The sequence below is a fragment of the Euleptes europaea genome, chromosome 12 (genome assembly GCF_029931775.1).
Source record: "Euleptes europaea isolate rEulEur1 chromosome 12, rEulEur1.hap1, whole genome shotgun sequence".
Classification (NCBI taxonomy): Eukaryota; Metazoa; Chordata; class Lepidosauria; order Squamata; family Sphaerodactylidae; genus Euleptes; species Euleptes europaea.
Genome location: NC_079323.1, coordinates 4542974 through 4561035, shown reverse-complemented (window position 1 = coordinate 4561035; position 18062 = coordinate 4542974). Strand labels below are relative to the sequence as shown.

General features: G+C 48.6%; 1 protein-coding gene across 1 annotated transcript in view; it reads right to left on the bottom strand.

Moving 5' to 3' along the window:
• The window catches only part of DGAT2 (diacylglycerol O-acyltransferase 2), a 31300-nt gene extending 13842 nt beyond the window's left edge, over window positions 1-17458 (bottom strand). The window contains exons 1-2 of the mRNA XM_056858482.1: window positions 17417-17458; window positions 1475-1594 (exon numbers count right to left, since the gene is read on the bottom strand). Coding sequence (XP_056714460.1) covers window positions 1475-1594; window positions 17417-17456 — 160 coding nt within the window. The 5' untranslated portion in view covers window positions 17457-17458. The remainder of the gene's footprint in view (window positions 1-1474; window positions 1595-17416) is intronic.
• Between the last annotated feature and the right edge of the window lie 604 nt (window positions 17459-18062).

Sequence of the window (18062 nt, the reverse complement as noted above, 5' to 3'; positions counted from 1 at the left end):
TGAAGTCACCCCATGGGTCAGTAGTGACCTGGTGCTTGCACAGGGGACTGTCTTTACCTTTAATAAGGCTGTTTACAATCTTTCTCAATTAAGACTTGGACAAGCAGCCTGCAACACATGCCACCAGGGGGGCGTGAGAGGAAGCACATTTGCTCTGCCACAGGCTCATGGCAAGGCATGCTATCTCCACCCATGTGCCTTCACTCCACGTGGATGCAGTGCCCACTCGAAAGCTGCTAAGCCCCCATATTTACGCAACTGCGCGGTGCTTAGACCTTCACTGGACACCTTGGACTATTGCCCAGTTTAAGTTGCTGTCTGTACTTGGTATCGTTTGCAGAAGAGTTCATTTATCCATATATTTGGTTGTATTCATACAGGGGTGTGGTTTTTCTATTGATTGTATGGTTATTGTGGTGCTTTGTGTCACACATACCTGCTTATGATGTGGAATAAGGTACTCTATGTAATTATATAAATTTATGATACACACTGTACCTCATTGTTATCTTGGCTTCAGTGCTGGGTTTGGTTGTTAGTTGAACTGTCTTAGCACTGGTTGCTTTATTTAGTTTTCATTCCACATGGGCGCAGTGCCCACTCGGGTGCCAAGCCCTCAGTGGGGGCGGACCTGGCCCCAGGTCGCATTGCCTGCTGCCACTCAGAGTAGTGGAGAGAGAAAAATTAAGAAAAAAACAGCCTTGTACTTCCTAGAAATTCATACAGGAAGTAATGAACGGTAGCTCTAGGAATCACCAGAAGCTCTATGTTTTTACCATAGAGGTTCCAGCAATTCCTAGAGCTACCCTTTTTCGCTTCCTGTATAAATTTCCAATAAGTACCTGAGGGTTTAAAAAAGTTTTTCTCACAACACTGAGTCTCCCCCCACCCCTCACACACACACACACAGTTGCTAGGCCTGACAACCTCAGCCTCCTCTCATACAAAGTAGATTCATGCTGGCTGAATCAAATCATAACCAGACGCCGAGGTGTTGTGCAGAAAGAAGAATTGGTTTTTATACCCCGATTTTCTCTACTGTTAAGGAGTCTCAAACCAGTTTATAATCGTCTTCCCTTCCTCTCCCCACAACAGGCAACTTGGGAGGTAGGTGAGCCTGAGAGAGTTCAGAGAGAACTCTGACTGGCCCAAGGTCACCCAGCAGGCTTCATGCGGAGGAGTACAGAAACCCACCCAGTTCTCCAGATTAGAGTCCGCCGCTCATGTGGAGGAGCGAGGAATCAAACCCGGTTCTCCAGATTACAGTCCGCCGCCCTTAACCACTACACTGGCTCTCGGAAAGCCGAGGCAGAAGGGAAAATCCAAGCGCACCCAACTGAGCAACTCGGAGAGAGGGAAGAAGATCAGTGAGCTACATTCCGCGACATGTGCAAAACCAAACCCAAAGATCTCTTTCAAACAGTCCTATCTGCCCCCACCCCACCCCGAGCCGGTGCACAGCTGCGGGACTTACCCATGGCAACGAAAGTCACTATCCATTGGAACACCGAGATGATCTGCAGCTGTTTCTCAACTTTGGATTTGGAGAGCCAGGACAGATTCTGAAGAGCCGGAAGGACACCAGAACCCCTCCCTGGGGACGAAAGAACAGAAGAAGAGTTGGTTTTATATGCCCACTTTCTCTATCTGGGTAAGTTTAGCCTGGAAAGGAGAAGAGTGAGAGGGGATAGCTGTCAAAGAGAGGAGGGTGCAGAGTTGTTTTCTGTTGCCCCAGAAGATTGGACCTGAACTAAAGGGTTGAAATTAAATCAAAAGAGTTTCCATCATGGCATTAGGAAGAATTCTCTAACAGTTAGAGCGGTTCCTCAGTGGAACAGGCTTCCTCGGGAGGTGGTGGGCTCTCCTTCCCTGGAGGTTTTTAAGAAGAGGTTAGATGGCCATCTGTCAGCAATGCTGATTCTGTGACCTTAGCAGATGATGAGAGGGAGGGCATCTTGGCCATCTTTTTGGCATGGAGGGGTCACTGGGGGTCTGCGGGGAGGTAGTTGTGAACACACGAACACATGAAGCTGCCTTCTACTGAATCAGACTGTTGGGTCCATCAAAGTCAGTATTGTCTACTCAGACTGGCAGCAGCTCTCCAAGGTCTCAGGCAGAGGTCTTTCACACCACCTCCTGCCAGATGCCAGGGATTGATCGAAAGATAGACAGCCAAAGCTCTGCCCCATCATTTTCAGGTTCCCCTCCCTTCCAGGAAGGAGAAAGGAAGAGTGGGACGATGCCCACTCCCAAAAATTAAAAGGCGGAGCTCCTTGTAAGTGAATTATTTGCAAGTGACCAAAGATTCAGGGCAGCGTCACCCTGAAAAGCCCCTTCCCTGGTCAGCCAGGTCAGTCGAGGAGACATGGAAGGCAACGACCTTCAAAATAGCACCACGCCTCTCTCCAGCCCCTCACAAGCAAACCAGGAGGAAGAGCCCCAAAGCCAGCAAGATCCGGGCCAACTTTTTTTTTTTTTTAAGGTTAAGAAGCCAGTTTTAACTTGCTAGCTGACGGACTACGGACAACAACCCGTTTGGCAGGCCCGGCTTTGGTTTACAAGCAGATCCTCTAATCTGTAAGCAAAAGAGAGGCGGAGAGAAGTTACACATTGACAGATTCCTCCCAACACAGGAAATTCCAAGGGCCTTTGCGGACAAGAGCGATCTCGATCTCCAGTTTTAATTATTGCCCAAGTCCCTCAGCCTGGAAGACGGGTTTTTTTTGCAACTGGTACCCTTGGGGTTGGAAGCAACTTGACAGCACTTAACCCACACCTTTGGGGTGAGGGGAATGGAAAGCCGTTAGAAGGAGACCCCCACCACACACACATTCTAGCAGGCACCACAATGCCCTTGAGATGCTCACTTTCATTCCTACCACATGAACACAGGAACACATGAAGCTGACTTATTCTGAATCGGACCCTTGGTCCATCAAAGTCAATATTGTTTACTCAGACCGGCAGCGGCTCTCCAGGGTCTCGGGCAGGGGTCTTTCACATCACCTACTTGCCTGGTCCCTTTAACTGGAGAGGCCGGGGATGGAACCTGGGACCTTCTGCATGCCAAACAGATGCTCTATCACTGAGCCATGGCCCATCCCCATCCCCGCTCCCCATAGCTGAGCCCTGCCATTTTCTGCCGAAGAGGCAGGGGGTGGTCAGGTCACCGTGGGGGGATTTGGGGGAAACTCCTTGCAAGAACCACACAGGCCCTGACTGCCTTTTTTTCTTCTGCACTTCTTGTTCTTTGCACCATCCATCACTTCGCTTCTTTCTGGGGCTCAGCGGCACTTCCCAAAAAATTGACACCCAAGTTTTGTAAACATTGGGTCAGGGGGTCCCGAGATATGGGCTCCCCCCTTTTTTCTTTCCATGGCTGCAGGGGGTGCATTTTTGGGGATACAGCCCCCAAACTTTCAGCATAGCTTCAGACAATCCTTCTTAAGATACCACCCAAGTTTTGTAAAGATGGTTTCAGTGGGGGCAGAAATATTGGCTCCCTTCTTTTCTCTTTCCGTGGCTGCAGGGGGCGCATTTTTGGGGGTGCAGATCCCAAACTTTGAGCGGAGCTTCAGACAAGTTTTCTTAAGAGACCACCCAAGTTTTGTAAACATTGGGTCAGGGGGTCCCGAGATATGGGCTTTCCCCTTTCCCCTATTGGGATGAATGGATCAGCTGATCCTGTATGCATCTCCAGAGCAAAACATCCCGTGCCTAATTGGAATCGTCTTGAATTACAAGTCCTCCCCAGCCCCTCCGGATGGAACAGAAGACAGCCACAGTAAGACCCCTTTGGGGGCTTTAATCTATAATTTTTCTCCTGTGTGTGTGTGGGGGGGGGAGAAGAGTCTGTGTGTGTGTGGGGAGGGAGCAGTTTCTGTGGGTGGGGGGGGAGCCAAAGGGGGCTTTTGCCGGTTCTGCCTGGGGGTGTGTTCCCCCTCGAGTCTCTCTCTCCCTGGTTTGAGGGGGGGGGTTCAGTTGTGTGTCTTCAGGTTTTCCCTCATTCATAAGAGCGGTTAGGTCTATTTGGATGCTTGCTCAAAACTGGTTTTCAAATGGTGACTTGAAGAATGCATTTGGAGTCCCATGCAAAAGGGGAAATTCCACCCCTCCTGCTCATTATGCATAGCTAGCTGCTTCTGTCCCTTTCCATGGTTTGCAAACTCCCAGGAGTCAGGTGTTGCTTTGCACAGTTACAAAGGTGTTGCTTACAAGGTTGTGTTGCTTTGCAAACTTCTCAGCTGTTTGTCGGGGCTGGGAGCTTTGCGTAGGCGGCAAGCTCTGCTCAGACATGCACATTAAGGGTGGGGGGGACCCCTTTTGGGGCCCATATCTCAGCCCCTCCTGACCCAATCTTTACAAAACTTGGGGGGTCTTTCAAGAAACGTCCTTTGAAGCTCCGCTGAAAGTTTGGGACCTCTACCCCCCAAAATGCCCCCCCCAGAGTTGCGGAAAGGCGCGGTTGTGTTTTTAATGGCTTTATTCGGCCAAATTTTTTCCCCGAACTTTGAATTCCCGCCGAATTGCACGGACCCGAAGTGGGGGAGTTCGGACTTCGGCATATCCCGAATCTAAACGGGCCTAATTCAACCGAATCCGAACTATACCGAATTTTTTTTAATTCAACAGCCCTAATCTAGTCCAACCCCCTGCACAATGCAGGAAATTCACACCTACCTATGCCCAGAAGATGGCCAAGACGCCCTCCCTCTCATGAACTGCATAAGGTCATAGAATCAGCATTGCTGAAAGATGGCCATCTTGCCTTTGCTTAAAGACCTCCAGGGAAGGAGAGACCACCACCTCCCAATAATACAGGGTTCCTGCAAACTTCCAGAACTGATAAACAGCAAAAGCTGTTTTCTACCAAATCAGACCCTTCTACCGAATCAGACCCTTGGTCCATCAAGGTCAGTATGGTCTATTCAGACTGGCAGCAGCTCTCCCGGGTCTCACACAGAGCTCTTTCCCAGGTCACGGTAATTTCACAGGTCACGGTAATTCAAACCTCAGGTGTCCCACCTGCCAAACCGCTACCAATTCCTCAAGGCTATTTTTCAAGTGGCGCAATCCGCACTTGATGGCTTTCCCACGTCTCGGGTCTATTCATCCATTTAACACCGCTTTCCGGATTGACAAACAGCATTGGGCACTTCAAGCTGCCCGCAAGGAAATTTATCCCCACTTCTGGGAGGGTCAGATTCCGAAGACGAAGCCAAGATTCCACCACGCAGGTACTCAGTAAAACAAACGCATGCTACCTTGGGGTTTCGAAAGCCCAGCTGAGATTCTCAAAGCGATTAAGACAAGAATCCCAGGCAGAATAACTGAAGTCTTAAACCTATTATTTCAACTGACTTAAGACTGGAGTAACTCTGCCTAGGATTGCATAATAAAACACACAACTAAATTCAAATGTTATAAACAAGGACTCCGAGGACAGAATAAATTGCTTACTTGACCTAGTACCTGAAGGCTCCAGTTCCTAGGACACCAAAGTTCTATTAACTACGGGGGAGGGACTGTGGATCAGTGGGAGAGCATCTGCTTGGCATGTACAAGGTCCCAAGGTTCAATCCCCGGCATCTCCAGTTAAAGGGACTAGGCAGGAAGGGGATGGGAAAGACCTCTCTGCCTGAGACCCTGGAGAGCCGCTGCCACTGATGAAGGCCCCATAAGCCTAAACACGTTTGGTATGTGGTTATAGTTATCAACCTCGGGAAATGCCATTGTGCTATTTTAATGCTTTTAAATAATTTTATATAACGCTTCTAATAAATTATACTTTCAGTATTTATACATAGACTTATATATATTTTCTTTTCACCCAACCTTGGGTACCCAGCATGCCCACTCTCTCCAGGATCAGAGAAGCATGCCTATTCTATTAGGTGCTGTGGAACACAGGCAAGATTATGCCGCAGTTATCTTGTTTGTGGGCTTCCTAGAGGTCCCAGGTTGGCCACTATGTGAAAGTCTGCTGGACTTGATGGGCCTTGGTCTGGTCCAGCATGGCCTTTCTTATGTGCTTATGTAATCCCAGGAGATCGCCAGCCACCACCTGGAGGTTGGCAACCCCACCTCCAGCAGTCCCTGCATGTTGTCCCCGGGCTCTTCTTCACCCCCTGAAACCCAGCCTCTGTAAAGCATTTATTTCTGGAGAGTAAATATTTGTACTTGGATGCGGTTTATGGCTCACTCGCCTTGCCTTTCCTCCTTGCAGATAAGGAAGTTGTGTTTGGAAAGGGATTCTCCACAATGACCCGAGACAACCTCCAAAGGTACAACTGGTAAACACTCACAAGAAATTTAATTGTGTTGTGTAGTAGTTACAGTGCTGAGTTAGGGGAGGGGCTGTGGCTCAGTGGGAGAGCGTCTGCTCAGCATGCAGAAGGTCCCAGGTTCAATCCCCGGCATCTCCCGTTAAAGGGACTAAGCAAGGAGGTGATGCGAATAGACCCCTGCCTGAGACCCTGGAGAGCCGCTGCCGGTCTGAGTAGACAATACTGGCTTTGATGGACCAGTGGCCTGATTCAGTATAAGGCGGCTTCACGCGTTCACTGGGGAAACCAGACGGTATTCAGAATATTCCATTTAATCTGGATTCAAGTCCAGTAGCACCTTAGAGACCAGGCAGAGTGAGTAAAACACTTTTAAGAGAAGGTTTTTATTCCCCCAAAATATTTAAGAGCATATGTTAACTCCCAGGTATGATATGGCTGGACGGACCTTATTGTAAAAAATATGAGTACTGTTGAAAAGCAACTAATCTGGCTCGTTGACTAGAACCATTATTAGTCTATTGAGAAGGGACAATGTTTTCAGTGTTAAACTCGGCTCTGTGGCCACATCTGACGAATGACCTTAATCCTGCAACCCCATGAAGACTATTTCTAAATCCAAACAGACCTCCTTTTGTTTCTGACGACATTTTCGGTCTCTGCACTCAACTGTTATTTTACCCTTCTTCTCCAAATACGAAACACCAAGATGTACACAGGTAGTATAGGGTCAGAGAGCCAGAATGGTGTAGTGGTTAAGGTGTTGCACTTGCAAGTATTTGGATGGGAGACCTCCAAAGAATGTCAGGGGCGTATATAGGGAATCTTGGCCATCTTCTGGGCACGGAATAGTGATCACTGGGGGTATGCGGGGAGGTAGTTGTGAATTTCCTGCATTGTGCAGGGGGCTGGACTAGATCAGGGCTGCTTAAACTTTTCCCACTCGTGACCCTTTTTCACCCAAGAAATTTTACATGACCCCAGGTATAAAGATACATAAAATAAGTATACAAATCAAACATTTACTGATAATAAATCATAAAGAAATTTATTTTAAAACAATTAGTTGGTATACATATAATTTTACCATTTACTGTTGCCAAATTTTTCACGACCCCCACATTCAGTTACGTGACCCCATATTGGGCCACGACCCACAGTTTAAGAAGCTTTGGACTAGATGACCCTGGTGGTCCCTTCCAACTCTATGATTCAAACCATGCTGTTTGAATATAGAATTATAGAGTTGGAAGGGACCACTAGGGTCATCTAGTCCAACCCCCTGCACAATGCAGGAAATTCACAACTACCTCCCCCACAAACCCCCTGTGACCCCTACTCCATGCCCAGAAGACGGACAAGATGCCCTCCCTCTCATGATCTGCCTAAGGTCATAGAATCAGCATTGCTGACAGATGGCCATCTAGCCTCTGCTTAAAAACCTCCAGGGAAGGAGAGCTTACCTCCTCCCGAGGAAGCCTGTTCCACCGAGGAACCGCTCTAACTGTTAGAAAATTCTTCCTAATATATTAGAAAATTCTTCCTAACGTACGGGGAAAGCAACTCACTGACCCAAAAGGCTTTTCCCAGTGACTCAGCAAACATATTCAAGGAAGGAAGGCTGCAGCCTAAAAGCATATTTGCTTGGATGCAAATCCTGGGAGGAGATGGAAATTACTCATGAGTAAGCAAGCCAATAAGCATTTTGCTCCTGCTGCAAAGGTATATATTGCTCCTGCTGCAAAGGTATATATTGTCCTCTGGCTAAAACTGCCAGCTGCAGGCTGGGAAATTCTTAGAAATTTGGAAGCGGAACCTGTGGAGGGCAGAGTTTTGAGACGGGAGTGAAGCAGGAATGGGATGTCGGAGAGCCCACCTCACCCTCCAAAGCAGCCGTTTCCTCCAGGGGAACTGATCTTTGCAGGCTGGGGATCAGTTGTCACTCTGGGAGAACTCCAGCCCCAACCTGGGGGTTGGCAACCCTAAACTAGAGGAACTCACGGCTTGAAGAGCTTCACAAAAAGGGCTTCCCGTCCCACCCCCAACTCCTCACAAGGAGTTCTTAGCAAAGAAAACAGTCAAAGTAAGGATACCCAAACAGGATAAAGTGAATTCTCAAGTCAAACATTACATAAGCAGTCTCCATATGGGGTTCCTTGATAACAGACTCCAATACATATTCAATACGGAGTCAGTCCCAGTTTGCTTCCAGGTAAGAGAGCTTAGAAAGGCACTCAGATCATTTTAATTTAACTGATTAAAAAGGTGCCTCCCAAACAATATCAGGTTTTTAGATCTTTTTGCAGTGCTTCACTGATTTGCAAGACAAGTAAGTAACCACAAGGTTTAGATTTATTACTATTACGGTCCTTAGACCAAACATAAAATGTTTGCAGTTACATTGCCTTACTCCAACTGGCAGTATAAAACAATACCTGTTGGTTAAAACACTATACAAAACTTTACTCTTTAAAATGGTTAAAAACTGGACAACAATATACATTTAAACAATCCGCTCTACAACTTTTCATTTCTATTTAGATTTCCTATAATTAAATACGATTCTACAAAACCTGGCCGCTAACTTTGTAAGTAACCACAGGGACATTAGAAGAAACACCCCAGCTTCGAGTATGTGAGAAATTGTTGGGGGGGGGATGTCACCCAAAAGCCAACATGGTGTAGTACACTGGTTCCCAACCAGGGGTCCGTGAACCCCCAGGGGTCCATGAGAACCAAACCAGGGGTCCGCGAAACAAAGTTATAAACCCATAATAAATTAATATTTTCAATTAAAAGTTCGCTATTATAAAAATATATATTCAAATATTATTCTAAGTTTAATGTTTACCTAACAAGATAATTCACAGTGGGTAGCCGTGTTAGTCTGTCTGCAGTAGTAGAAAAGGGCAAGAGTCCAGTAGCACCTTCAAGACTAACAACAATATTTTTGGTAGGGTATGAGCTTTCGGGAGCCACAGCTCACTTCTTCAGATACCTGAAGATATCTCAAGTAGTGAGCTGTGGCTCACAAAAGCTCATACCCTACCAGAAAATATTTTTGTTTACCTAACAGTTATGATTAAAGTTTATTTTCAAATTCTCGGAATTTTTATTTTGAACCTTGGGGTCCCTGCACCGAACAAAAAGGTCCTAGTGGTCCCTGGTCAAAAAAAGGTTGGGAACCACTGGTGTAGTGGTTAGAGCAGGGGTGTCAAAGGTAAGGCCCAAGGGCCTGATCCGGCCCCTTGAGCGCTCTTATCAGGCCCACAAAGCAGCCAACCCACCCTACCCGATCTCGGCTGCCGAGGCCTGGCCCGACCACATGACGTTCATGTCATATCCGGCCCTCGTGACAACTGAGTTTGGGTTAGAAATGTCCGACTAGGAGCTGGGAGGCCCAGGTTCGAATTCCCACTCCACCACGGACGTTTGCTGGGTGACCTGGGGCCAGTCACATGTTCTCACCCTAACCTACCTCGCAGGGTTGTGGTGAGGATAAAACGGAGGAGAGGGGGACCACGTCTGCCACTCTGCGTCCCCCTTGGGGAGGAAGGAGAAACATTAATGTGTTTTAAAAAAAAAAAAAGCACTGCTTGCTGCTTCATGCCTTCCCATGCAAATGTATGCAGATTTAATCAATTAAATAAAAAGAACCACCCAGTCAGGTTTCATTAAGCAGGCGCCAGACTGCAGAGGGAGCCCCACCCCACAGGGGATGTGGGGAGCAGGCATCTAGGACCTTGAACCGAAAGCCAGAGGGAGCCAACGGTGGCTTATTCGCCAGTGGAGGCAAGAATTTTTTAAAAACTGCATTTTCACACTCCGCCAGGCAGGTGAGATGAAGTCTTCGCCTTAAAATCACCTGCCCTGGATAAAGACCTGGTTTTAACGCCTAATCTCTCAGATGGGAGGAGGAGGAAGAGAAGAGGGGAGAACAATACCACTCATTTTTAGACCTCTGCCTTTCACGGTCTCCCAGCGAGGAAGGTCACATTTGCCAACCGCAAAGCCTAAGTCGCATGGATGGTTTCTTTCAAGGGCGGCCGCAAGCCGCCACCCCTCCGGCTCTAACCGACAGAGCCCCTGCTGCTTTCCACACCCGGCCCAAAAACCTCTGGTGTTTGGCCAAGAAAAACTATGCAGAGAGCCAGCGTGGTGTAGTGGTTATAAGAGCAGTGGTTTGGAGCGGTGGACTCTGATCTGGAGAACTGGGTTCGATTCCTCACCCCTCCACATGAGCGGCGGAGGCTAATCTGGAGAACCAGGTTGATTTCCTCACTCCTCCACACGAAGCCAGCTGGGTGACCTTGGGCTAGTCACAGCTCTCTCAGCTCCACCTACCTCACAGGGTGTGTTTTGGGGAGGGGAAGGAAAGGTGATTGTAAGCCGGTTTGGTTCTTCCTTAGTTGGTAGAGAAAGTCGGCATATGAGAACCAACTCTTCTTATTCTTTATCCTCAATGGGGACCCCATGGCAGCCTACACTGTTCTCCACTCCTTCACTTTCTCCTTGCAACAACCCTATGAGGTAGGCGAGGCCGAGAGACTGTGACTGGCCCAAGATCGACCAGCGAGCTTCGACAGCACAAGCAGAGATTTGAACCTGGGTCTCCCAGATCCTAATGCAACACTCAGGTCATAAAGCTGAGGTGACAGACTGGGGATTAAATGGGTCTGGGGTGCAGAGGGGTTTTTTTAGAAGCAAAAGGGGAATCGCAGAGGACCCCACCAACCCCTCCTGGGGCTAGCCACTCTGTTTCCCAAGCTAAATTAGTCCCCAAGGGGGGCTGCGTTGATTCCCAGCTCCCCGAAGGGCAGAAGAGTTAGTTTTTTTATATGCCGTCTTTCTCTACCACTTAAAGAAGATTCAAGCCAGCTTACAATCACCTTCCCTTCCCCTCCCCACAACAGATACCCTGTGGGGTAAGTGGGGATGAGAGAACTGTGACTAGCCCAAGGTCACCCAGCTGGCTTCGTGTGGCGGAAACAAAGCCAGTTCACCATATTAGCCTCCGCCGCTCATGTGGAGGAGTGGGGAATCGAACCCGGTTCTCCAGATCAGACTCCACCGCTCCAAACCACCACTTTTAACCAGTATACCACACTGTTGCCAAAAAGGGCATCCCGGGCTAAAAAACACCAAAGCCCTAAGAAATTCAAAAGGCCGGCCGCAAGCATCTAAGGGAACAGCCCCCTACGGAGAACTAACAGCTGCAGAACCTCTGGGATTCTTGCCGCGGTGACAGAATCCCTCTGGGTCCACTATTTTTAGCCTTCTCACATCCCATTAAGCAGCCTCTGGCACACACACACACACACACATCATGCAGCATCTCTCTCGGCAACAGTTTTGCTGCATAGCCTGCAAATCAATAGAACGAGGGCCAGGCCAAGCCTCAATTCCCCCCCCCCTCCCCCAGCTTGCTGCCAAGTCCCTGGGCCGTAGACCTCTGCCCCCCTGCTCGCCCAGGGTTTGCAATTTAAGGGGCTATTGGTGTCACTCAAAAGGGTGGGCAGAGGCCCCCTTCCGGCATTCTGAATTTCTGAAGTCAATGCAGTACAGAACCACGTTTGTGCTTACTGGGTACTAGTAGTGGCGACCGCGACATAGGACTGAGGAAATCTGCTTGGACGAAACAGCTGAATATCGATCTGGATATCCCGTCTCCTGCTTATAAATTTCCCGTTCATGAATGGCTCTCATCCTAAACAATATTGGACTTTGAGTGAATACTTTGATTTATTGGATTCTCAGATGTTGCTGTTATGCATATAGACTTCTTATGATTGATGTATTGACATAATATTGGATAGAATGGTGTATGCAACATATGTTTGGTAGGCATTTATGTATATATATACACATGTATATATGCATAAATGCATGTACATATATATACTCTTTAATTATGTCTGTTTAGCTACATGTCTGTTAATTTAATTATGTCTGTCTAGCTACATGTCTGTTAATTTAATTATGTCTGTTTAGCTACATGTGCTGTTATTTTTGATATTTTATTGTATTCAGCATAGGTTTTTGTTTCGTATTTGATAATCTAAGGGTCCCAACAGTAACCTGGGGGGAGGAAGAAGAGTTGGTTTTTATGCGCCAACTTTCTCTACCACTTAAGGAAGAATCAACCCAGCTTACAATCACCTTCCCTTCCCCTTCCCACAACAGACACCCTGCAAGGTAGGTGGGGCTGAGAACAGAGCTGTGACTAGCCCAAGGTCACCCAGCTGGCTTCACGTGTAGGAGTGGGGAAACCAACCTGGTTCTCCAGATTAGCCTCCGCCGCTCATGAGGAGTGTCCTGAGTCCACCGCTCTTAACCAACTACACCATGCTGGCATCTTTGGTCCAAAGGAATACACCTAATGATTTTGTTATCCCACACATGAAGCTGCTATCTCCTGGATTGGACCCTCAGTCCGGCTAAGTCAGTATTGCCCAATCAGACTGGCATTGGCTTTCCAATGTCTCAGGCTGAGATCTTTCGCATCCTCTAGCGCCTGATGCTTTAACTAGAGATGCCAGGGATTGAACCCAGGACCTTCTGCATGCCAAGCAGATGCTCTACCACTGAGCCACCGCCCCCTCTCCATGGCTCTCTAGGGTCTCAGGGGGAGGTCTTTCACATCATCTACTGCCTGGTCCTTTAAACTGGAGATGCCGGGGATTGAACCTGGGACCTTCTGCATGCCAAGCAGATGCTCTCCAATGGGGGTCACAGCTCCTCCACGCAGCTACGCTTCCTTGTATGCCTGATTTCATTTTGCATCCCCCCCAAAAAATCAGGAAATACTCTATACCAAAGTGATGCAATAGGAGAAAAAACATGGCTAAGGACAGCACCACACCAGCACAAGCCCTGAGAAATGTTGCCATGCGGAGGCCCCAATGAATGAAAAGGGTTTATTGCTTTTAGTGCTACTGGCACAGGCAGTTTACGCATGAGCCGAGACCAAGGGTCAAATGAGCTGCAACTTGAGGATCTAGATTCTCTTGCTGACTTTCCATAAAAAATTCCAAGCGGCCCAGAGGGGAGTTAACCCTTTCACCCCAGGCAATATTTCTCTATGTACAAATGTAACAGGACCCCCGTGGCACTGAGTGGTAAGCTGCAGTGCTGCAGTCCAAGCTCTGCTCACGACCTGAGTTCGATCCCAATGGAAGTTGGTTTCAGGTAGCCGGCTCCAGGTTGACTCAGCCTTCCATCCTTCCAATGTCGGTAAAATAAGTACTCAGCTTGCTGGGGGTAAAGGGAAGATGACTGCGGTAGGCAATGGCAAACCACCCCGAAAACACAGTCTGCCTAGTAAATGTAGGATATGACGTCACCCCATGGGTCAGTAATGAGTGACCTGGTGCTTGCACAGGGGGCTACCCTTACGCATGTAATATACTTCTTCAAGAGCTGCCAAACAGCAGCTTTGTAGGAACCATTTAAATCTGAACAACTGGGGAAGGAAAAGGAGGTAAAAAAAAACCCTTTCTCATAAGAACATAAAGGCCCTGCTGGATCAGACCAAGGCCCATCAAGTCCAGCAGTCTGTTCCCCCAGGGGCCAACCAGGGGCCTCTAGGAAGCCCCCAAACAAGATGACTGCAGCAGCACCATCCTGCCTGTGTTCCAATACAGCACCCAATATATTCAGCATGCTCCTCTGATCCTGGAGAGAATAGGTACGCATCATGACTAGTATCTATTTTAACTAGAAGCCATGGCTGGCCCTCCTCCATGAACATGTCTACTCTTAAAGCCTACTCTTAAAGCCCTCTTAAAGCCTTCCAAGTTGGCAGCCATCACAACATCCTGGGGCAGGGAGCTTCGACTCTCGAAAGCTCGTACCCTGGAATCCTTGTTGAGTGTCTAAGGTGCAGCTGGAGTCGAATCTTACTCTTCTAGTGCACAGCATCACGACTACCCACTTGAAACTACTCCCATGGAGTAACATATGAAGTGGTACCCAGGAAGAGATCGTTCTGCTATCCAACCACCCCAGTGAAGAAAGTCACAGAATCATAGAACCACAGAGTCGGAAGGGACCACCAGGGTCATCTAGTTCAACCCCCTGCACAATGCAGGAAATTCACAATTACCTCCCCCCCACACACACCCAGTGACCCCTGCTCCAGGCCCAGAAGATGGCCAAAAAAGCCCCTCCAGGATCCCTGGCCAATCTGGCCTGGAGGAAAATTCCTTCCTGGCCCTAAAGTGGCGATCAATCAGCATTACCCTGGGCATGCAAGAAAGGGCCATGAGAGCCAAACACTGACGCAACCCTTCCTGCCCTCTCTCGTGATCTGCCTAAGTTCAACAGACTCAGCATTGCAAGTCTACTGGCCTATTAAAGTATTGATACCTCACCTTTCCTTCCAGATCAAGTTTGACAGCCTTCCTCCCACCTAAGTGTAGGTAAAAGGTAAAGGTCCCCTGTGCAAGCACCGGGTTATTCCTGAACCATGGGGTGACGTCACATCCCGACGTTTCCTAGGCAGACTTTGTTTACTGGGTGGTTTGCCAGTGCCTTCCCCAGTCATCTTCCCTTTACCCCCAGCAAGCTGGGTACTCATTTTACCGACTTCGGAAGGATAGAAGGCTGAGTCAACCTTGAGCCGGCTACCTGAACCCGACTTCCGTCGGGATCGAACTCAGGTCGTGAGCAGAGCTTGGACTGCAGTACTGCAGCTTACCACTCTGTGCCACAGGGCTCATAAGTGTAGGAAGAGCTACTTAAATTGGAATACGGCTCCTTAGGCTTCAGAAGATCTTGGTTTTTTTGGGAGGGGAGGTGGCAATTCAACAGGTTAGGCCAACGGGGCACTTCACAACCAACAAGAACTTAAGAGTCCTACTGGATAAGTCCCAAAGCACCTGGTTTCACAGAGTGTCTCAACCAGCTGCCAGATAGGGACAATGAACAGGGCATGGAGGCCAAGCCCCCTGCCATGTTTCCCCCTAGCAGTGGTATTCAGAGGTCAACTGCCTCTGGATATGGAGGCTCCTTTTAGTTACCCTGGCTAACAGCAATTGATAGACCTCTCCTTCATGAAGCTGTCTAATCCTCTTTTAAAGCCATCTATGCTTGTGGCCATCGCTACATCTGCTGACAGCGGATTCCACATTTTAATTTACTTGTTGAGCAGAGTAGCATTTCCTTTTTGCCTGATGGGATCAGACCCATCTAGCATAGCTTCCTCCTCCAAGCAAGACCAGCCCAACTCCCTGTGGAACACACAAAGCTGACTTACACTGAGTCAGACCAATTGGTCCATAAAAGTCAGTATTGTCTACTCAGGCTGGCAGCTGCTCTCCAGGGTCTCAGGCTGAGGTCTTTCACATCACCTCCTTGCCTAGTCCCTTTAACTGGAGAGGTCGGGGATTGAACCTGGGACCTTCTGCATGCCAAGCAGATGCTCTGCCACTGAGCCACCAGCCTGAACAATATATGTGATTTTCATTACTTTACATACAGATGTGAATGTATAAGCATTATATGATAACTTTAATATTTGGGGTCTTTTTTCTTTTCTCCATGGTCTCAGTCGGAGGTCTTTCACATCACCTACTGCCAGAACCTTTAGCTGGAGATGCTGGGGATTGAACCTGGGACCTTCTGCATGCAAAGCAATAGCATTCAAGGTATGTTACCAACCAGATGCTTCCGGAGAACTTCACAAGCAAGGCAAGAAGTTCTTTCCCTCTTGAGCCAGCAAGGTGTAGTGATAAAAGTGCAGGACTACGATCTGGGAAACCCAGGTTCGAATCCCCACTCTGCTATGGAAGCTACCTGGGTAACCTTGGGCTAGTCGCACACTCTCAGCCTAGCCTACCTCACAGGGTTGTTGCAAGGATAACACAAAAGAGAGGCGAACAATATACGCCGCTTTGGGTCCCCACTGGGGAGACAGGCGGGATATAAATAAAGTAAATAAATAATGTTGAGAGGTATACTGCTCCTGAACACACGAGCTCCATTCAGCTCAGACAACTAAAAGTAATTGATAAAAGCTATCCTCCATATATTTCTCTGACCCTTATGTGGGAAAACCATACACCCTCCTGCAGTTATAACATATGCAAAGAACAGAAGTCGAGCAATGCTCGGGAACGGCAGCAAAAGCAAGTGGGAATCCTTGGAGAAAATGCGGGGGGGGGGGAATCTTGAACCGTAGGGGACCCAAATGCAAAACTCAAGCAATGAGGGGCAAGGAGCTGTGGCTCAGTGGCAGAGCATCTGCTTGGCATGCAGACGGACCCAGGTTCAATCCCCGGCATCTCCAGTTAAAGGGACTAGGCAAGGAGGTGATGTGAAAGACCCCTGCCTGAGACCCTGGAGAGCCATGGGGAAGGGCCATAGCTCAGTTGGTAGAGCACCTGCTTGGCATGCAGGAGGTCCCAGGTTCAATCCCCGGCATCTCCAGCTAAAGGGACTGGGCAAGCAAAGCAGGTGATGTGAAAGACCTCCGCCTGAGAGCCATGGGGAGGGGCCATAGCTCAGTTGGAAGAGCACCTGCTTGGCATGCAGGAGGTCCCAAGTTCAATCCCCGGTATCTCCAGCTAAAGGGACTGGGCAAGCAGGTGATGTGGAAGACCCCTGCCTGAGACCCTGGAGAGCCGCTGCCGGTCTGAGTAGACAACACTGACTTTGATGGACCCAGGATTTGATTCAGTAGAAGGCAGCTTCATGTGTTCAAGTGGAACTACAATAATGAGGAAAGAAGGGGGAAGGGGAGGAGGCGAATTTCTATATATATGGAGGATCCCAAGAAACAACATCTAGGCACATGAACAGCCATTTTTCTCATCCTGACTCAGTCTGGAAGCGCATAAAACGCAATGCTCCGCTTCCCTCCTCTGCAGAAGTCAACAGACTCGAGCCCCCCCACCCCAATTCAGAAGCCGGCTGGCCTCTGAAGCCCCTCCCCCCCCCAGCCAGGGCTCCATCTTTGCGGCTCTCTTGACCCCCCCCCTTCAAAATTGCAACGAGGGGAAGCAAAGCGACTGTGCAGAAATGCAATCGCCAGCCGGGGCCCCGATCCGGGGTGCCGGCGCCACGCTCTCCCAGTCCTCTCTGGCCCCCCCGAGGGGGAAGGGAGGGAGAAGACGCTCCTCCAGGCGGCCTACCTCGCAGGGCTCCAGAGTAGGCAGCGATGATGGTCTTCATGGTTCCGGCACCCGAGCAGTCTCAGCGGCCCCGGCGCTCCCGGTCCATGCCCCGCACCGCCGCCCCGCACCGCCGTCCAGCCCCGCAGCCAGCCGCTTCCTCCGCCCCGCACCCATTTATAGCACCTTCCCGAGCCGGGCGGGGGGGAGCCGGGGGGCGGGGCCAGGCGGGGGCCGGATTGTGATGCCAGCAGGATTCAGTGCAATGGGGGGAGGGAGGAATCGAGCCGTCTGCCGGTTGTATTTCCCCTTAACAATACTGATTTAAACAAAAACAAAAAAACCTGCACTTACCATGATTGCACGTATTGTCATTATTACAAATTATTATTATTATTATTAATGCAAATGTGTTCATTATTGCAAAGCTTACTATTATTGCAAATATCGATATTGAAAATGTCATCGTTAATTGCAAAGCTTACTATTATTGCAAATATCGATACTGAAAATGTCATCGTTAATTGCAAAGCTTACTATTATTGCAAATATCGATATTGAAAATGTTATCGTTATGGCAAAGCTTACTATTATTGCAAATATCGATATTGAAAATGTTATCGTTATTGCAAAGCTTACTATTATTGCAAATATCGATATTGAAAAT